At 31.2% G+C, this 23410-nt stretch overlaps 1 protein-coding gene across 1 annotated transcript; it reads left to right on the top strand.

Annotated features, from left to right (window-relative positions):
- The first annotated feature begins 446 nt into the window (after positions 1–446).
- On the top strand, positions 447–19343 carry LOC113518352 (uncharacterized). Its single transcript, XM_026903238.3, has 3 exons — positions 447–619; positions 17310–17490; positions 18291–19343. The coding sequence occupies exons 2-3, from the start codon at positions 17342–17344 to the stop codon at positions 19183–19185; spliced, it is 1044 nt and encodes a 347-aa protein (XP_026759039.1). The 5' UTR covers positions 447–619; positions 17310–17341; the 3' UTR covers positions 19186–19343.
- The last annotated feature ends 4067 nt before the right edge of the window (positions 19344–23410 follow it).

Raw genomic sequence — 23410 nt, 5'->3', positions numbered from 1 at the left:
TTCTTTGTCTCCAAGACTGTCTTTTTTACTTTATTTGTACTATTAGAATCCTCTCATAACTATATTGTTTTCAACTTTCCTTAATTTCATTCTTTAAAAAGAAAACAGCACACATTTAAAATATTCATAAATACTCAATATTTATAATAATAGAATTTTCATAATTGCTCACTATATAAAATTATTACTATCGTGTCCTTTCAAGTCACTTGTACCGTAAAAGACATATAAGGATACAGATTTACAACAGAAAGTTTGGAAAGTCGCAAACATTCAAGAATGCAATGGGGCGTAAACACGGGAAGCTCCCGTGGCGGTGTCGTTGAAACTTCCATTCGGCCGTCGCGTCGCGTGTTATATCAGTTATTATGAATGCGGCTTAAGCCTTAAGGTTATGATTATAGGATCGGGCAACGCGGTAAAGTCGCGCGGCAGACGCGGACGAGCCGGTGGCCCGTACAGTTGGCAAACTGTATTGTATAATATAAAGAACATCCCTAGTGAATACTGACCACAAAGTACGCCAATAGAAGAACTGCGATAGTAAAATTATTTTAAAATTAGAATACGGAACTTTATGAGCGTGTGACATGCAGCCTTGATAGTGATGGGAGTATAGGTATTGTTTATTATACGAATTGTTTTCATATTTCATATGAACTGTATGTGTCACATTTATTTTAATTTATGAGCCTATATTATTGATTTATAGATGCTGCAATAGTATTATATAAATAAAATATTCACTTCAACATTCGAAGTATTCACATTTTAACCAATAATAGCACTATTTAGCTCTAGTTTGATTCTTATTTTTTTTTTATTATTTTCACGATTGAAGAATTTTTTTTTTATTTTATATGTATTAAAATAATTGAATATTTATTGTAAGCACATTTATGATTGATAACAATTTAAATAGATATATAATAAATGTTTCACATCATATTTAAATTTTTTGAAATGCTATAGGTATGTGTATATATATTTATTTGTTAGTCAACGTTATGTGAATATAATAAGTGTAAGATAAAATATAATTAAATATGAAATTATAAAACGAGAAGTCGGTAAAAATAATAGAAACTTTAAATTTTGTTAGACATTGACAACCCGTCCTGGCTTCGCAAGGGCGTACATAAAAATCTCCTTGGTATTTTCTTTTTCACTCCTTCATTCGCTTTTTATAGAGATTTTGTAACCCAAATGTTTTACATTTTCCACACGATTTTTCAAACGTTTTATTTTAACTGTTCTGAAATTAGTTTAAGGTACTATTACAGTGGTGGTCAGGTGGCTTAGTATAGTGTATTATTTTGAATTTTCGTTCCTACTTTTGCATTGTTTTTTTTTTCTCAGTCATCATTAAATTATAGAGTAGAGAGAGTACACTTTAGAAATGGCAACTAATAAATAGTATCATGGGCGACACAGTATACTCTGTTATGTACATTGGACAGTTGCTACTTTCCATCAAGTAGATCATCAGCTTGTTTGGCTTTCAGAATTGAAAAGTGGTCGCTATTATAGAGTGTTATTTTGTAACCATATGGCTTTGCCATAATTCTCCCATAATTAAGATTCATAGTAAAAACGTATAGGTTGTTATTGGTAATAGGTTCTAACAGCCTCACTTCTAGCAATATACCAGATTATATATATCAAGTTGACCTCCACGCAGCACCCCTTGGAAAACATCGAGGTTAATTCTGGTTGAACTCGTCACGATGGGCTAGCTGAGATGTTTTCATTTTCACCTTTTATCACTCATTGCGTATACTGATAGCGCAAGCGGGGTTATCATTCCATATTCACCCAATTTAAAAAAATTATACTAATATATAAAATAGAAGAGTTTGTTTGTTTGAACGTGCTAATCTCTGAAACCACCGATAGGATTTGTACTATTATTTTTACATTTGATTGTTATTTTTTGTATGTTATTTTCTTCATTCAATTTGACATCACCACATCGGCACCAGGTGAAGACGCGATGTACTTACATCTAGTCTTATGTACATAAACATGTACATAAGACTAGATGTAAGTACATCGCGTCTTTTCAATTCAGAATGGCAAACAAGTTGATGGCCTACTTGATAGAAAGTAGCAACTGTCCAATGTACATGACAGAGTATACTGTGTCACCCATGATACCATTTATGAGTTACAATTTCTAATGACTAATAAAAAAAAAACAATGCAAAACTGCGAATGAAAATTCAAATTAATACCAAGCCACCTGACTACCATTGTACATATTTGGCTTGTAAAGAAGTCTACTCGCCATGGAGTTCATCCTCATGTCCTACAGCCTCAATGGTCGCGTACTGCGCGGATTCAGAGATGTTTCCTCCCACGAACACTCAGGTTGTGGAATTAGCTCCCTGCCGAGGTTTTCCCAAGAGACTACAGCATGGGGTTCTTTAAAAGGGGGGTAAATAGGTTTCTTCAGGGTCGGCAACACACGCGTAATGCCTCTAGTATTGCAGGTGTTCATAGGCTACAGTAACCACTTACCATCAGGTGGGCCGTATGCTTGTTTGCCACCTCAGTGATATAAAAAAAAGAGTAAAGATAATTTCTATTATTTTTTTTCCTATTCAGAAACGATATTGATTGTTTCACAAAAAAAAACCGACTTTAAACGTTTTCATTTCATTTCCGTGAATTTCCGTGAACATTTCCGTGAGTTTAAAGTGAGAGTGTTTTACATTAACCCGTCATTGAAATTACAGTAATATTAATTAGTTATATAATTACAAGTATTATTATAATATCGCCTTTATTTAGGCTCTTTCTAGAAACAGAAGGTTCTCGATTTATCGGTAGAATTTTGTGTATATTTTACCTCATATCTGTACTCGTTCGTAACCGATTTTATTAATTCTTTTTACAATTGTTTGAGCTTACTCCTGAAGTCGTGAGATAGCATTCAAGTTTGGAATTTATTGAAGTAATATAGATTTACTCTCTTCATAAAAACGTCAAACATCTCATGTACCCATTTTAGCTATTGAAATGTTTTGTCTTTTTTTGTGCTAAATTCTCAGTTTGAATGAAACCGACAAGACAGTGTAATTGTTAAAGTAGGTTTGTAAATGGTAGTAATTTTTTTTTTATAAATAAGGGGGTAATTTTGTAAATATTGAAGTTCCCGTTAGCTTCGTGTATTTCTTAACTAAGGTCTAATACTTTGAAAAAGGTTCTCTTTTGTAGCGTTTTGTTGGTTTTAAAATCACGCCAAGTAAGTTTTTTTTTATACAACTTAGAATGACAAACAAGCTGACGGCCCACCTGATGTAAAGTGGTAACCGTCGCCTATAGACATGGGTAGTACCATGGACATAACAGAGTATACTGTTTCGCCCATGATACCCCCCATGCGTTGCCATTCCTGAAGACTCAGGTGTTATTCTTCTGTACCGAGTAAATTCAATGAATATTGAATGATAAACGTGCATGTTGTTAGTTGATCATGCACGGGCTTTTTAATGGCAATATAATTTTAGACATAGTACATTTAAATTACTAATCTATAACACCTTTCCGAACCCTGCAGTAGATTAAATAAAAATAATGATTTAATAGTGCTTGTAAACAAGTCTATTTGAATAAAGACGACTCGAATTTGAATTATCATGTTTGGAATCGTCGTATTGTTGTTGCGGCTCAAAATGTAATACCAATAACATTTTTTTTCGGTGGTGTTCAGTAACACGCATCTTACTATAACGTAATGAGTTTAGTTGACTCGAGTATAATTTACTCGATTACAAAGTTAGCTATTCCATAATACCGCAGGTAACTCAATAATAACTACTACAAACTACCCAAACCTTTGCGTGTAAACTAAAATGCAATTAAAATAGTTGCAAGCATTGTTGTTGAAGCTCGCTGTGCATTAACTCCATTTGTATAGATAGTTATTAATATATTTAATTTCCTTACCGTGCACGCTATGAATAACACAAAATTTTACATGGATATAGATGGAACTCCATAAAGAAATAACATGACAAACCGATGAACTTCGGCGTATTTCTTATATATAGTAGATTAAAAATCGCTACATTGACTGAAAAACATATTTATTTGGGACAAGTTCGCTTATGTATGATTTTTTTCAATAGAATTTAATGAAAATGTGAAAAAAGAAATAATCGACTTGATCATAAGACACCCGCTGATGTCTAATTGTATTACATTAATTGATTGAATGATTCAATTTGTTAATAATTTCAATTCTAATTTCTGCGATATTTAAAAAAAAATGGTTTCCTTTTCATTAAGTTTAAATGAACCTTTCTGTATTTCTTTTACGCATTAAATTCCTATCTACAACATAGAAATGAATTTTATATACTGTAAGTTATAGTACGAAGTGAGAAACAATAGTTGACGATTTGGCAGTTCGTTTAATTTTTTTATTGTATACATCATAATACCTACCGTATAAGAATCGAAACATGGTCTTACATGGTTGGACGTATGCAGAAGCCGTCAAGTGGCTCAGCGAACTACGGAGAGGGCTATGCTCGGAGTTTCTTTGCGTGATAGAATTCAAAATGAGGATATCCGCAGAAGAATAAACAAGCTGAAGTGTCAATGAGGTCACATAGCTTGAAGAACCGACAACCGACGGGAAGAAAGGTTCTTGAGTGGCGACTCCGTACAATAAACGTAGTGTAGGACGACCCCCTACGAAATGAAGTGCCGACCTCAAATGCATTGCAAGGAATCGGTGGATGCAAGTTTATTTATAAAAATATCGTATTTATATTGTGTACTGTGGCAGTGAATATGAGTATTAAGTTTTTCAAAATACAATAAAAGTAAAACAGTCCTATAGATGTACTCTCATCTTTATTATATATATTTATAATCATACATAGAATATATATTTACATTATCTTACTATATAATAAAATTGTAATTAGACGATGTCTGTTCATAAAAGATATTTAAGAAAAATTAATATGAGGGATCTTAATAAGACCAATATATGCCTAAATTTGTAAAATTTTTGCCTATTTGTATGTTTATTCCAACATCACGTAAAAACGACAGTACTAAAATGGATACTTATGGATTAATGGAGCTTAGTTTTTAGTTTAAAACCACTAGTTTTATCACAATTGAAGTCGATTAATGTGTTGATAATAATATTTAATTATTGTTATTCCATGTTATATATTAATTATAATAACAATACTACAATTATTATAATCATAGTATTTTTAATATTAAATTTGTGAATTACAAAATCAGATTTCGCTATAATATACCTAGTTGACAAAGTACATTCGGCAGTATGACTTCAGCAAACAAACTCAAATTACCTAGATACTACGAGTGACCTCGTAAAATATTTTATCACCACACTTTGCCTGTAAAAATATCCCATTAGATGGTCAATTTGCGAGCAATAATTTTCACATAGAAATCGATTTTTAATGCCCCAAGGCAAACACTGCGTGTCGGGCGGTCCCTTTGAAATCTACAAAAGAAAGAGCACAAAGGAGCCGAACTAAGATTTGTCAGGATGTATTGTTATTTTCTATGAACCACAGTTGGTGCTATGAATGCTTTCAAAAAGTTTCCATAATTGTACATTTATTGTTTTATTGCAAACGGTTATTTTGATTGCAGTTTATGACGCACTAAGACTATGCCGTGTGGTCTTTATATAGAATGGCCACTCCTTGCTTTCCAATGGGTAGAATAGATGAGTAGCAGCGTCACTCTTAAAAAAATCATCAAAAGCTTAACTACTGTTGCTAAACCGTCTGCCAAGCGTGGCGACCATTGGCAATCCCCCCTTCCTCCTTTTTGGGAGGCCTATTTTCAGTGGTGGACTGTTGATTGCTGACATGTTGATGTTAATAAAGACTAGGAAATATAATACTTATCCTATGAAAGTTATCGATTTTTGTCACCTACCTTTTTAGGTTTTATCTATTTTATTATAGAAATAGTAAAGGTACTTTCCTTTATTTAATTAGTCTTGTACATTTTAACAATCTAAAAGTATATAAACGCAATCCTGTTTGTAATTTTTGTAGAAAAAGTTAATTAAAATATTAACATGAACTCATTATTATAAGAAATAAATATGTATTGTAAGTTGAAGGTAATACTGAGTTTGACTTTGTACTCAGTTTTCTCTACTCCCTCCTGAATAGACCATGCATGATGCATGCATTTATATAATACGCTCAATTTATGTATAGAAATCAAATAAATGCTGGCATATCTGTACAGAAATTAAAAAAAAAAATGCTATAATATAGATGATATAGTCGAATTTGTATGATAGTATAAAATACTCCTAAGATCTGAAATTTACTAAAAAAATAGTAAATTTCAGACCTTAGTCTATGTAGTAGTGTAGTTCTAGAAAATAAATACATAATAACATCATAATACCTTTTACTCTATGGTCAAAGTTTTGATAGTACATTTTTATTCGCTGAAATAAATAACATGCCTACGTGTCAGTACAAGCATATTATTGTGTTCTTTGAAGCAACCCGTGTTCTACTTTGAATACAATAATGCAGTTTTTCAAATTGAATATTATACAAAAATAACTTTGAATGAAACATATAGAATGTTATTACATATCTAGATTATATACAACTTGATAAGGTACAGAGTGTCTAAAACTGACCCAACAAACGACCAGCTAATTGTTAGCTAAGGAATTTGTTTCATATTCTCTATTTAATTATTGAAACTTGTAAGTATTGATAATATTATTAATAAACTAGCTGACCCCGTAAACGTTGTTTTACCACTTATTGCGAAATATAAAAATCGCGATTAAAATACAGGGGTTGATCGTAAAACGATGAAAATTTAAAGTTGTATATATTTTTCAATGCTAAATTAAAATAAAATAAAAATAAAAAAAATTGTCAAAAAAATAAAAAAAAATATTATGGGGTGGGTCACCCTTATCATTGACGGGTATGAAAAATAGATGTTGGCCGATTCTCAGACCTACCCAATATGCACACAAAATTTCATAAATATCGGTAAAGCCGTTTCGGAGGAGTTTGGTAACAAACACCGTGACACGAGAATTTTATATATAAGATAAAACAACACTTAGTGTGATAAAATCACATAATTATAAGATTAATACTATTTTAATAACACTTTGTTTTGAAAAGAAGTAAACTCTTTTTGTCGATCCATTTTACAGGAAAATACTTTAGCTAAATCTACTCATAATATTAAAAGGTAAATAAGGAAGTTAATAATTAAATGCTTAATTATAATATTAGTTCCGATAAGTATTTTGTATTTGGAATTGTACGATATTCTTTATCATATCAGCTATTAACTGCCCACTGCGGAGCATGAGCCTTCCCCATAAGGGGAGTTTTGTCAGTAGTTACCAAGCATGGTAACATGGCAGCCGGTTTGGCAACCGCAGTCAGCTTGTAAGTGATGTTTTAAGAGGGACGCTGCTGTCTATCACTCGACTATTAAGTTCTCTTAATCACCTCTTATGACACCCACGTGAAAATAAGGGGTGGCCCAATCTGTGACGGGACCACACGGTGATATTATATATGGATAGATAGTTTTTAATATACTTTACTAACTTTGTGCCCTGGTTTCGCATGGTTGCAAATCCTATATCAAATACGAGTCACCTAAAAAAATCTAAAGTACAATGAAACAGACAGACGCAGGAAACTTTATGTTTTTATACTATTTAAAGATACTGCAAGCATTTTAATTTTGCCTTTGCGTTTATATTGTGAAAAAGTGCATACGAATACTGTATTATGTAATGCAAACGAGATTTTGCATTCCGTTAACCATAAGTAATAATAGTAAATTCAAATAATGTATTACAACTGCATGTCCTATAACAGAATTTCTTTCATATAATATCTAACAAATAACATGCAAGCGAATCAGTGGAAGTATCCATTGAACCAATCTATCGTATTCAATGTTCTCTATGTGTGTCTAGCGAACAATTTCAGAAAGGGACAGGCATATTTTTTCGTGTGAGACAGACGTAATGGTTCCCACAACGATTACCTTCACCTAATAGTTTGTAGTGAATAGTTTTGTTCGATAAAATTATCGCAATCAATATCGACAAATTGAAATTATCGAGTAAATAAATCTAATATGTAAAGATAATATTTTGGTCAGAACATTAAAGATTTAACTTCTTTTAGAATATTAAGCTAATTTTATTTGGTAAAATAGGTACTGGCAGACATTTCGTAGATATTATTGAATTGGATTTTATCTAGATCAATGTATTGATTAATGAATCTCAATCTACATATTTAGTATAAAAATCTTTCGTTACTTTATAACTGCATGATATATATAATAATTATACGTAATATTATGTCTAATAGTTATATTTGAAAATATAATAAACTGTATGCGTATTTAATTTTAAGAATAATAATTTTTAAATTGTTGTATTGTTATAAGAATATAATGAAATTTATTGTCAATTTATCGATATCGTTTAGTTTCCTTTTAACATCACTACGAAGAATGCACCTTGACAACACTAAGGGAAATGGTTATTTTTTTAATCACATCAGTCTTCACAATATATCATCCCTTTATTTACTCAATGCGTTGCTACATATTCGCGCAACAGGCTTTGTCTGTGTTATAGATTCCAAGCAAAGGGGTCCATGCAGCCGGTGTATGGGGTTCTATTGAAAGACATCTATAACCGAAATTTTATGCAAGGTCACAAAATTATGGGAACTATTTTTTTAGGTTCAGATGATACATTTTCTATAGGTATTAATTATCATTAATCCACATTTGATTTTTTTTTACAATTGAAATCTATAGATTTTTTTTTATTAAGGATGTCATATTCTTTATTTAGTTAAATTAATTATTAAATTTTTTGCATAGATTGCAATAATGAAAGTTGTGTAGTTATCTTTAACATTAATTAAAAAAGAAACGTAAATCAGTCAAAAGTATAATTTTACTGTCAGTGCAAGTTGGCGAAGGGGCGTGGTTTAAAAATGCATTTCGTTTCTTTTAGAACCCAGGGGGTCAGTCTTTTGTGATGATAATAAGAAACTCCATATACGGTAGTAGCCGTCGTGACCCTCTTTTGTTGTTTTGATCTACTAACAGGTTGTATTGTGGTCACAGGGTCGGTTGGACAATATGGGGATTGCAAGTGCAAGAGTTTGATTTCCTGGTTTCGATTGAAAGGGGTCAATTTTACCTGCGTTTTTTGTATAAAGTATTATGTTTCCATAAAGTTTCTTAGATGAATATCAATTTTGTACTACTTTACTTACACGTATGCGCATATTATAGAGTATTGACAAAAAAAAAAAAACTAATTTAGTAAATGCGATTGAGGAAAAAGATTAAAACCAAGCAGAGAACAGCAGTATATTTCATAAGGAACATACAGAGATAAAGAGATAGAAAGAGCAATAGAAAAAAAAAATGGCACACATTAGAAAGAATACAATTTAAATTAAATATATATATATATATATATAGAAAAAAGGGTCCACGTTGTGGACAGCAAACAAATGTTTGTTTTGTACGGTCAACGATGTCGCAATTGTCGTAAGGTGAGTCGCTGTGCTGAACCATTAAGGTGATCAATACAGATCATCAATCCAACTCGTTTTTATACAAGTAAAACTCATGAACGACTCCCGAGTACATTTCCGATGAACTGTCCGGTGATAGAAAAAACACCGATAAGACAAATTGCGCCAAGTGTTACGTTCACCACAATGGCAATAGTCGAAAAATGTCACAGTGTGAAAAAAGACATGCTCATTAATATAAACGTTTGTTTAGTGCGGCAGTCACCTATCACCAAGGTCGTCAATACAAATCACCAATGCGTCTCCTTTTTGTAGAACTGATGAATATCTCTCGGACAAATTGCGGTTTAACTCAGGTGATTGAAAATATCGATACAATTGTTGTGTTCATCACAATGGCACAGTGGGCAAATGTCATTGTCATGTCTCTGTCTCATTAGGATAGTGGACGTGGGAAAACTATCCATTTTATTTAAGTTTTTGCGAATAAAACTATTAAATATTGACCTTATTAGAATCAGGTTACCTGTACAATTAAAAAACAAATGTTTTATAATAAATACCTAACTAGTATCGCCGTACAGGGCATTTTCAAAGGTGAATTTAGTTAGTGTAAAAATTAACTTTCGAAAATGCCGTAAACAGCGAAACTAGTCAGGTATCTTAGTAATATATTAAAATTATAACTAGATGATATCTGTAAGTACATAGGAGATGTTTGAGAAAAAATTATATAGAGGTCTTATTAGGTTTAACAGAGGCCAATACAGTAATTTTTGGAAATTTTGTTTTCTTGTCTATTTGTCTGTCTGTATGCTTGGTCTGGCATCCCACAAACACTATTGCACCGAATTTGATGCGGATTTCACATTTTTATTCCCCTTAGGAAACTAACAACTGAAAAATTTATGTATGTTTTAGCTTGCTACGCCATCTAGGGTTAGTCTACTTAATTTGTTTTCCTACCTCTGAACTACGCAGATAAGGTAGCGGACAGAAAGCTTGTTTGTTAAGAAACTCTTTTATGAAAGGGCACAAATATTTTCTTATAATATATGTACAAAGTTCTACTAAGTGTCAGATTATTATCATACAACAATTACAATTTCCAATAAAATATTAAGTCTTAATTTTCTTAAATATGAAATTTACACCCGTACAAAAAGGGATGCTTAGATAAAATCGACTTTATTTTGATTTTACATTGTTTAAAATTCGTAGATATTTACGAATTACAAAAGACTGTTAAAACTTTAAACAGACTTGTTCAATATTTAAAACAAAAAAATAACAAAACTTTCACGTCACTTCCGAGAGAGTGACAATTCGTCGGCGAGGTTGCTAAGCCCCCATTGTTTCATAATATTTTTCATTCAGAACAGTCCGCAGTGGAAATCGCTTGAACAAAACACCTATACAAGCTGCCCACACCTATTGTTCTAAGTTTTTGAGCCCTTCCAAAAGTTTTGAACGATTCCAAAAGTCAGCTTTTCGGGTAAATTAGATTATATTTAATCGTGTTTAACCATAACGTGACTAAACAGTTGGAACTTATTCTAAATCTATGGAAACAGAAATACCTATTTAGGTAGTGTCTCATAAGTACATTTACGCTGTGCAGTTTTTTCAGGTATAAATTAATCAGTCTGACAAAAAATATCCTATATATTAAACATAGGATAGTGTATCGAAATAGATTCGGATAAATCTAGTAGAACTTGTATTAAACGACCATTTTTCTAAAATATAATGATTGTTCACTTGGTGTCTTTTGGTCGTGTCGTGTATCTGTAAACTTAGGTACGTTCAATAATATTTTCTTCCAACGTACTCATAAACTTCTATAAATAATTTAACGTTTAGACCAGACATGCTTGTTTTCATTATAATAATGTCCGCATTTAAACGCGCCATTTGCAAAATACTTGTATAAGCGTCGGTACTTGTTCTTGATGTGTATTAAGAATAATACGTTATTATAATTATGTCGTGTTTACAATAGAATACACGTTTAAGGAAGGTGTTAGAATAATCCTGATACTGCGATCAACACAGAAAGTTTTAAATTATAAAAAAAAAAAAAAATGCTAGTAGCTAGCAATTTACTCATGTAATTTTTGATTCAATCTAGTATTTTATTTTCATGGAATTCTTATTAAATTAAACGACCCATGAAGGGAGACAGTGGAGGCAAGTGGCTTAGGACCATTCCTTATTGCAGTCCATGGGACAAGCCTATATTTAGCAGTGGATGGATGATGGCTGATATGATGATGATGATGATGATTATGATGAAAAGTAACTGACAACACCTCCTGCGCTCTTGATATACGCGGAGAGAGTACCAGTGAATAGTACGCAAATATGTAGTCAGATCAGTTAGCCTATGAAGACAAATTCACCAGGAATTCCTGGTGAATTTGTGATAAAAACTGTGATGATTTGTATGTTTGAAAGTCGACCTGATGGCGTCTTAGAAGTAATTAAGTAAAAAAAAAAATACAAATGTATAACAACAACAATAAAAGTTTTCTAACTGGCAAGTTGGAAACAATGCCAATAATTTAAATTTAGAACAAAGAATTTTTAGGAGTGTAATGAAGAATTGTTTTTACTACCAAATAATTTTTACGAAGGATGAATGAAATGACTCTGGTAATTCTCTTTGACTTATGCCGATATACTGCTAGATGAAAATACTTCCTGAGATGTACCTAGACTGACGTAGGATGGCCCAACATTTTAGGCACACTGGATATATGTATATACGGAAGTGGTGTTGACTAGTAAGGATATTATAAGGTTCATTCCCAGAAGAGTACAAATAATCCCATAATTATGCCCTTAAACTATCATTACTCTCTCTTCTTTATCACCAATTTATCATTATACTATTTTAAATCACCGGTACTGTCATTTTAACGCCAAGAAATCAGATAGGATCACCCTAGTCCCCTGGGATCGAGCAGGGATTATAGTATAGCACGCCACAAGTGGCTGTGGATATAATAAGCACGTTTCCATATTCCAGGATTAATTTATATGAATTAGGGCAACCACTGAATGTCAAAAATGGTAGTCAATCTCTTGCCACGAATTAAAAAACTTCTTTAAAGAAATATCCACATCGAGTAGGCACTATTCGTAAAGGGTCTGGTCCATTTCTTGATCAGCCAGAAGATCAGCGTTGTAATACGGCGAGGTAACACAGCTAGCTGTATTTTTTAACACCGCCGTATATTAGATTCGGATTTTTTAATGCCTAAACTTGACATAAATTATTCAGTGTATATTTTTTATATAAGTATAATTTTTAAATATATATTTTCAAAATTAGTATTTCTACCTTTCTCTTAAGAAAACGATATCGATTGCAACTCATTAACGTACACAAAGAATACAGTTAACCGTTTTCAGACTTGGTCGGACAGAATCTTCCAAGTCATTTCACATGACAGTATCGAGGAACAATTCTAATTATTCGTACGAAAATTTTCCTTTTTAAAATCGGTTAAAAATATTACTCAAGTCGATAGGATGTCCAATTATAGCAATATTTACCTCTTATATTTTAATATGTTTTAATGACACAATTATTTTAATATTGCAATCTTAAAAAACCTCCGATAACAAGTTGAAGTCTTCTTACGTTACACAATCCGTTATATTATCACCTACAAGTTTATATAATGACATAATGTGATATAATGTAATGTTTGCTTCTTTATTTATACACAAAATTCTCTAGAAATCGTAGTCTTGTAGGCGCGGTGCAACGTGCATTTGGCGCCTAGCGAGATACTTTTTTTTTTTAAACAATTATTATACTTGAATTCCTCAATATATTTATCATAAAATATTTTTAACCCTCTGCCAAATATCGAGAGTTTATATTTGAAGAAACATTTGATGTTAAGGAATAAAATCTGAGTTAATCGTTTATAATACAACTTCAAAGCAGTTCGGTCCTTAAATTAAGGGCATTAAGGTAGTTTTCGGTACGATGGGACAGGTATGTCCTTGTTCCAGGATAATAATAATGCATTTTTTGTTATCCAAGATGCCCGTGTGCGATGCACCAAGACGGTGTATATGTGTGCATCCTATATCTAGCAGCTGTGCCTATTATATTCACTTGTGTGCGTTTTATACACTGACAAATAGATTTTGGTACGTTACGAAGTTATTATCATATTTTTTTTTGTTAATGAAATATATCAATTTCCATTAAAAAATTGAAGAAGTTAAAGTTACATGAAAATTATTAATCTATCTTTAGACTATAAACTATGAATTACGCAACAAAAACATTAAGTTTCACTAAACTACATTAATTCGCAAATGAATATTGATTATTTCTGTGCTGAAATTTATTTCTGTACCGTGAAATGGTTTATTATTATTGATTTATAAAATTATTGACTATTTAGAAAATTTTATTACATTGCTTTCTTCGTTTCGTGTTTTAGTTTTATTAAGGTCACACAGCCTTCTATGTGGAGTAAATAAAATTAGATCGAACAAAAAGGTGCAAGAAAAATAGGGATTATATTGACCAAATAAAAAAATAATAGGTTAATTATGTTGTATACACTAGCGTGACACGCCGACATTTGTTTGAAAGTGAAAAGTATAGCTCGTCAGGGCAAGTAACTTATGGCGTTATATGTTTGTAATTTGTATTCAGTTTCAGTAATTATGCAAATTGGTGATATTGATTTTGTCTAGTCACGATAAAGCTTTTGCTTTTATTAACAAAAATAACCGTTTACTATAACTATGCCCGCGTGAATTTTGTATATTATCCCATGGGAACGTATCATCAGACCAAAATGTCTAACTAGTTAACCACCAGTTTCCAACTTTTATTTCAATATGTACATTACATGTTTTCTATGAAATTTGCTCACTAACCAGTTGTTCCCCGTGGGAATCAATATTTTCTTGCCTTAAGTATTAAGTTATCATATAACCACAGCAAATTTTATCTCGATCAGTTTTTGTAGGTATGATGCGTGCACCATCTTAAAAATATTGGTGTAGTGATACTTCCTACTAATATTTAAAATGTGAAAATTTGAAAATAAATTTTCTTGTTTTTTTATTTAATCGTATCTACCGTATATCTATCGCATAAATAACGAATATTAAACATTTTATTTAGTTTAATATTAGCCAACTATACGATCAAAACTACTCGGTCTCGTACAATAACATAGAAAAACTTTTTTTTGCATCGTTGGCGAAGCCATTCCCAAGAACATATGGACCGCTACGTTGCTAGATCAAATACACCATCCTGCCGGCATTGTAGTTCCTTTATCAATACTTTCCAGAAAAAAATTATGGGTATTATCCATCTCTTTCTAATTTCTAGCTGCCTATACGTACGAAAGAAAGGGACAACTAGCTAAAAGAACAACTTCAAACATAATTGCTTTCAAAATGAATAGAAGTAAACAATAGAATCGCAGAAAGAATGACAAAACGATTTGTGAAGTGTCGGCTCAGTACAATTGCCAATTTGAGCTTAGTACTTAATTTATTAGACAATGACTTTGAAAGGCAATTAAATCATGCTAAATTATTCTTTAATTTTACCGCCAATATTATTAACTGTAACACATTTTATAAACGCTACGTTTATTTATATGAACAAACTAATTTATAGTTGACTATAAATATATAAATATAAAAGATATCAATTTTACATCCAATTTAAAATTACAATCTTTCGACAAGAGAGGCTTAAGATTTAATTTGAGATTTTAAAACACTTAAAAAGAATTTAAGTCCTGACGATTTAGAGATCACTAAAGTTGGATTGTACCTAGATAGCTAGGGATAAAACTTACGAAGCATATTATTAGCCTTTGTGGTACTTTGACTTTGTAAAGTTCCGCCATCTATTCGCCGTCGTCAGGGGAGCTCCTTTCTCGACTCATTTGTTTTCTTTATATCTACAATTAGATAATTATAGTTTGTTTTAAAAGAAATTAGTGAAAGGGTAACCAAGTTTGATTAATATTACAACAGAAAATACATTTCAAACGTAATTGCCAAATAGAAATATTCAATAATTTATATTACATGTTTGGATTTATTATACATACAAATAAATATTACGACTCGATCATAAGACATTCTGCTGTCCGTCTTAGAATCGAGCCAATTGTATATTTCTTTACATTCCCATTATGTACTATTAAATTTAGAAAACTTTGCAGTAAGACTACGAAAACGTTAAGAAAAAATGTTTATTAAGTATAGTTTACCCTATATATTAACGATATGATTAGACAATAGATTTTTTATTAATAGAAATCATCAAGTGATTTGTAAGCTATCTTGTAAACTATCTTACATCATTAGAAATCCAAATGTAGTTAACTATTAGCTCTATTTAAAAAGCTCAGTGCTCCCCTACACCTACTCTAATTCGGAAGTAAACATAAATATTTAGTCTGTTCGGAAACATGTATCAGTGTAATAAAGGTTACCCTTAGAGGGTTCTGTTCTGTGTGTGTCCTTGAACCTTCATTCTCATAAAAGGAGGTAAACAATACTACCTAGTTATGTCAGTGTATTCTATGATAATATGCAGTTGATTTTGATATTTATAGTATCGAATCACGATAAGTTATTAATTGTATTTATTCATACAAATACGGTTTGGGGCCTTGAAATTATCATGGTTGAGTTTTGTATTCGTGAAATGTGAATTCACTATTATTGAATCTGATGGAAATATGATATGCATTGTCGATAACCGGGAAAGTAATAGTTATGTTATCTATTGGTGAGATTAAGGCCTTTTTCCTGTATCATTGTATTATATTTTGCCATGTGGTCCCGGCACAGAATGGACCACCCCTTCGTTTCCCGTGAGTGTCGTAAGATGCGACTAAGGGAACTTAATGGTCGAGGGATGAGCAGTAGCGTTTCTCTTAAAACATCACCAAAAACCTAACTGCGGTTGCCAAGCGTGGTAACTCCTACTACAAACCCCCTAATAGGGGAAGGTTTATTCAGTAACGAACAGTTAACGGACGATATGAAGATGATGAATAATTACATTTCCTTATATATTTATTGCACTTTAATAGAAACTAGTCGAGTTTCTTCTACTAAAATAAAGTACCAATTTAGGTCGTTCTTATATTGAAAAAAATTAATACACCTAGTGTAAAAAGCGGACTTAACACCATATGAAATTTATCTTCCAGTCAACCGTAGACGAATTATTATTATTTATTTTAATTATTATAATTAATAACCTAATTTAATAATTAGTTTTTATTTCATTAAACTTTGTAAAATAGAATCATTGTGTTTCTGTAAAGTAATGTATAAATAATATTCAGATATTATATATACAGATATATAGATTAGATTAAAATAATGTCCGAGAATAATGTCATATACATATAAATCGATCGAGACCGAGTTATATCAAAAAAGTTCGATAACGAATTATTAGATGAGAACACTCTAAAATGAATACTCTAACTGAAAAAAAAATTCAGTCAATCTGTTTTTTTTTTCTATTAAAAATTTCAGTTTACACACAAAGCTCTCTTACCTCGTTATTTTTTACAGATGGTTAATGAATCATACATACGAATGAATGGATGGATGAATAGATGATTTAATGAATGAACGAATGCATTTCCTTTTTCAGAAAATTTACTACTTTGTAATAGATGTATTGGATTATTACAGTTATCTCCGGTTATATAGTGTTGTAATTCATCATGAAGTGCGCAAGATTACGTCTCCAAGAAAGGTCAAAGGTAAAACCTGTTGCCGTTTCTGTCAATGATAAACCAAGGAGGTACTGTCAAAAGCGTATGGTGGATCCGGCACATGAAGAGGATCCCAGGTGGATAGATGTTTTGAAAAGGTAGTGACAACTTAAATTAAGTCAATTTAATGTCAAGTGCGAAGTATGTGCCACGCCTCCATTGTTGAAATGAAATAGTAGCTCTTCCTATGCTATCGGTATAAGCTGCCAGGGCACCAGTGAGGGGTATTAGGTGACGATAAATGTAGGTCAGTTAGCCCATCGTGGTGAATTTACCAGGAATTAATCACAACGTACCACTACGTGGCCTCCACAGTGAAATACTGGGGAGGCCACGTGAAGGTCGTCCTGACAAGATTTATTGATGGCAATAGGGTTGTTGTTATTCATCCAACTACGTTACCCATATGATGCCGTTATAAGTATGAAATTGTTATAAACTTCTTTCTATTCTCAGATTATCATAAGAGTCGATAAGATAATCAAAATCATAAGTAATATAGTAAATATAAAAGAAGAAAAACTTGGAATAATACTCTACCCGGGTACCTCTAATATCAAAGTGCCGGGCCAGAGTTGTAATAGTATCCCAATATATTTGCCTTATAGGGAGAGACACCTAACCAGTGGATCATGTAATTTTAATAGATTGGTATAGCTAGGGGTATTATGTATCCAATTACATGTTCTATTCATAATTGTGATTGATTGCTTATTAAATTAGAGTTTAATAAAACGTTAAAATAAAAAATTGACAATTATTTGTTCAAAAAAGGCAACTTGAAATATCTATTACAATATAAAGTAAGGTCCTGTGTTATAAAAAAAAGTAAATATTTCATATTCAATATAAATATGTCATATTAATTCTAGATATTTTTTATTATGTTTAATTTCAGATTTCATTGTCGTACCAGTTGTGATCGAGAAGCGAATGCCGAAACCTATGGAAGTGTACCAATCCATAACGACGACTATATTTTTCTGTCTGTACAAAATTTGAAATTTCAAGGAGATACACAACAAAGGAAGAGACCTCGTACCAGTTTTAAATACAAATCTTTATCTGATAACAAAAAACATCGAATGTTTGTTAAACAAGTAGTGAATGACATTGATAATGAAGATGATAGATCATCGCCACTTACTTGTTATTATTTCGATGATTACGTAAAATATATATTAAATGACCGTTCCAGACCATCGTCAAGTAAATCTAGTATCTTTCTTAGAGGTTTAGGCAATAAATATAAAGAAAATAAAGCTGTACAAGTGGATACTAAACAAATTGATGATAAGAAATGCCGTAAAGATCGCAAAGAAAAAGAATCTAATACTAACAGAGTATTGAAACAAGAAGTAACTGAAGTTTCACTACCAGATGCTGATATAGAAAATGCAAAAATATCTTTTCATAAGTCTGGAAAACGGAAAAGTCTCACAATATCCCGAGTACCGAGCCCAGAGACTGTTCAAGTGATAAGGGTGGATGTAGTATGCAATTATAGTAATAGTTCAATATTATCAGACTATTGTGAAGATAACAAAAAAGAAAATAAAATGGATAACGTTAAAATTGATAATAAAGTCAATAATATTAATATCAAGAATTCACACTTCGCTAATAAATATCTTTTGACTAATACAGTAAAAACTTTAGATGAAAACGTGTCTGGGGGAGATAAGGTAACTTTACTCTGCAAAACTTTCAAGTTGACTAATAGATCTAAACATTCTCAGAAGAAACACGTTAAATCTACGAAAAATGTGTCTAGGGATAAAAATTCTAAATGAGTAACGATATTATGTGCTTTAATCGATATTATAATAAACTTGTGTGTAGCTAGTAAGATTTTTTTTGGGTTATCTTTATTTCTTTCTTCTTAGAATTCAATTTGGATCTCTAAATCTCCTATTATATACATTTATACTATATTCCCAAGTTACCTCGTGGCCCCACTAAAGTATTAAGACTATTATATTAAAATAAATAAATTGTATAATTTATTATTCTTTTTAACAAAAATTTACAACTATTATGATTATGTATTTTATTTATTAAATTTACTAAAAAGGTTTTCATTCCAATAAATGTTATAAATACAATCTAATCAAAATTAACATATTCAATTGAAAAATCGTTTACTTAAAGCAGATGAAAAAAAGTGTGGTAAAAAATAATTTAATATTGTATGTCAATTGAGAGACATTGTGGTTTGAGATCAACATACCTGCAAGAAAAACTTGGCGTCACTTTGGCGCCACCCTTATTTGAAACGGCGGGTGTTCAAACTTTGTCGACAACTTATCTATTTATCTTTTTGTCAACAACCCGTGTTAATTTATATCATTAATACGTTTGGGTTCATTTTATTTGATTAAAATAATAACAAGCTACACGTATGATTTAAAATGCTTATTGCTATACTTACTAGTTCTTTCTAATATTATAAATGTATGTAAAAGCAAGTTTGTTTATTTGTTGGTTACCTCTTAGCGCCTTAACGGCTTAACAAATTATTAAAATACTATGAAATTTAGATACACCTAATACATAAAATTAAGAAAAACATGGGCTACTTTTTATTCCAGTTGGTGGACATATCCCGGTTATGCGAATAAAGTAACGCATAAAAGATTGTACGTAATTAAAAAAATCATCAAATATAATTAATGAATACGCAAATCTGAAGTATTATATAATTAAAATTTATATTACATTAAAGTTCATGCCATTGGCAATCTTAATTCAACTTATATTATTAATGACAGATTTGTGACTGATGGATATACTGTGTCACAGAGTATACTTTGTCACTCATGATATATTTTTTGCGTTGCCTTTCCTAAGAACTAAGGTGTAAAGCCTCTGAACCTAGTAATAGACATTGCTATTCCCTTCAAACCGAAACCCAGCAATATAAACACAAGTGCTTCATGGCAGAAACACGAAAGGGATAAAGATGGTATATTTTGTAATATTTGACATTTATCATTAATTTTTGCAGAAATAATGAATAAGATTATATTATTTATTACCTATTTTAAAATGACTCAACACTTTGAGATCCCAAGCGCTTCCTATAGAAAAAATATTGGACGTAAATTCACACACCCTGTGATTTAATGCGGCGGTGAGCACGGCCAGTTTTGTTATTTATAAAAAAAAAGTGTAATCTTAAACGGCGGATCAGTAAAAAAAAAAAACAATTTGTAATCAATCTTTTCTTTTTTAGCTGAAAACCTTTAAATAATGTACTTAGTGACGACTTGTGGGTTATTATAATAAAATCTTAGATTATACAGATAGTGTGTTCGCCAAAAATAGGTCGACTTTTTTTTATTGACTTGTGCGCGAATCGAGATATCTAGTATACAGAGAAAATAAAAAAAAAATTAAGATACAGTTGAAGAATAAAATTTATACAAAATACTTACAAATATCATCATACATATCATATCAGCTGTTATCCGTCCACTGCTGAACCTAGATTTCCTCCATAGGCTGCCATAAGGGGCGTTTTTGTTCTACCTGCATCTATTGACTGCCGGCAATTTATTTGAGTAATATAAAAAAAAATTAGGCTATATAAACAAAGATATCAACCAACTTTATTTTATTTCGCGACGAGGTAGTTAATGCCATGTATATAATGATGCAATTTTGCGGTTATCATGACCACCTGCTTGATGATGAGTCATGACTTCGAATCAACATGTTGTACTCACATAATTTCTTATTGTATTTAGTTTAAATATCTAATGAATATCACTTGAGACGTAGTTTTAAGAAACTGTAAAACATGAAATTCTTTAATCATTCTATTTTGACTGATTCTCTATCTAATAAGAGCCAATCCTTTAAGGAAGATTTACTGTAATTTTACTCGTGTCAGAATCGAAAAACACGATCATTTTATCTTTACTTCCTTGTAATATAATAAAAATGCTTATAAAATTGACTTATTATTTACTGTCCATAATTTTTATATTTTTCATTAAATATATAGTATTAGATAAATACCATGGTTTTACCCATGATAGCATAATATTGGATAGTTCAATACCTTCCTCAAGAAATGGGCTATCAAGTCCAAAAAGAATTTTTCAAATTCGATTGGTAGTTTTGGAGATTAAAGCGTTAAAATTACCAAACAGACTTCCGATTTATTATTATATTATTATAACAAATAGATATAATCTTAAGATTATTTCTGATGGGGTATTCAGAAAAGTTTGTGGGCCAAAAATTGGGAAGTTTTCACTTTAGATCCCTTGCAGAATAAGCAAAAAGAACAAATTTTTCAACAAAAACAAAGAAAATGTATAAGAGCCGGTATAATTATATATTAAAATATTTCGATTAGAATATTTTATAACTGTACATGGCATCGATACTGTAGAGTTTCTAATATCTATTATTGCAAATAATTTAGTTATTATTATGAATATTTTTTTCAGTATAAAAAAACCGAACTACGATAGTAGTATGAGTATGATATCAATATGGGAGTAAATTCCATAGATTGCCAAAGCAATTATAAGTTAGTCAGTTTAGAATAGGTTAAGACATCGATTTGTATACAGGCGAATTAAAAAACTTTCCTTTTTGTTGTCACTTTAAAAGAAAAAGTCTTAATTTATAAACTATTATCGAAATCTATCCAGTCTTTCATTATAAATTAACAAATGACTATATATGTTAAAAATTCTTATAATATTATTTGTTTTTATTTTATTCCACAAAAAATCTGTTCGAGATAACATTTGGGTATCGATGGGACCAGTAAAATAAGATCGATATTCTTCTGCAATCAAAACACAACGTATCAAATTTTACGACAATTGGTTGGAGTCTTCAAACAAACAAACTCATTTTCACATTTATAATATTAAATAAGGACTTGTAGATATATGAGCCAAAGTAGGCTTTATAAATTTATGTACGTAAGATTTGCTTGCTAGTGTGTGTATTTCTACGGTTGTAGTGTGTCCCTTTTCCCTAAAAGTGGAAGATTTTTGATTTACTGTGAATGGTCTGAAGGCAAATAAGAATACTCTTTAATAATACAAACCAGAATACAAAAATATAGCTATAATGTAAAAATCCAATTCGAAGTCATAAAGTTCAAGATGAAAAGTTTACGTCCAAATATCTATTCAGAATCGAATCTAAATTACTGCGCTGTTGTTAGTTATTGTCCATTTATTTAATATTTTTGTCTGGTATAACGGCCAAATGGGAAGACACGGCATAACTTTGTTATTAATTATATATAAATATACCATATATTATTAAATATTTACATAGTACACTTTGTATTTCATTTGTTACTATATTTTTATATAATTTGAGAGAAATAAATAATATTGAGACCATACTGTGAAGAACAGTTGAGTTTATTTCAATAGAATTTAATGAAAAGATAAACGAACCGACCCGACCATCAGACGATTTACGGATGTCCAATAGAAGTACGAATAGATTAGAGAGTGATGATTTCATTTAAATTTGGTTACATATGAAATAAGTTCTGTTGAAATAGACCAAGGAAGAATGTCAGCATCGTACATCTCAATTCTCGTATAGTCCCGGCATAGAATAGGCCACCCCTTCCGTTTCCGTGGGCGCCGTAAAATGAGACTAAGGAAGGGCAAGGGATGGACAGCAGCGTCCCTCTTAAGACATCTCCAAAGCCTAACTGCGGTTACCAATCCGCCTACCCAGCATGGCAATTATTGGTAAACCCTCCCTAGGGGAGGCTTACGTACAACAGTGAACAGTTAAAAGCTGATAAATGATGATGACTATCTCGATGAATAACAGTTTTTCATCCTGCATTTTATAAGGTACTTTATTTTATGCACAACCACATTTTATTATAAGCTTCCAGCAACAGTATTTCTGAATCAATACGACATCGTAATCTTTAAGAAAAGTACATATTTCTTTCTAAAAAGCTGGTAATACACCTGCAATTCCTTTGGTGTCGCGAGTGCTCATGGGATAAGATAGTCA

This window comes from Galleria mellonella, unplaced genomic scaffold (assembly GCF_026898425.1).
Source record: "Galleria mellonella isolate WM207_F2 unplaced genomic scaffold, CSIRO_AGI_GalMel_v1 utg33, whole genome shotgun sequence".
NCBI classification, from domain to species: domain Eukaryota; kingdom Metazoa; phylum Arthropoda; class Insecta; order Lepidoptera; family Pyralidae; genus Galleria; species Galleria mellonella.
The sequence above is the reverse complement of the archived record's forward strand: the minus strand, read 5'-3'. Positions and strand labels throughout refer to the sequence as shown.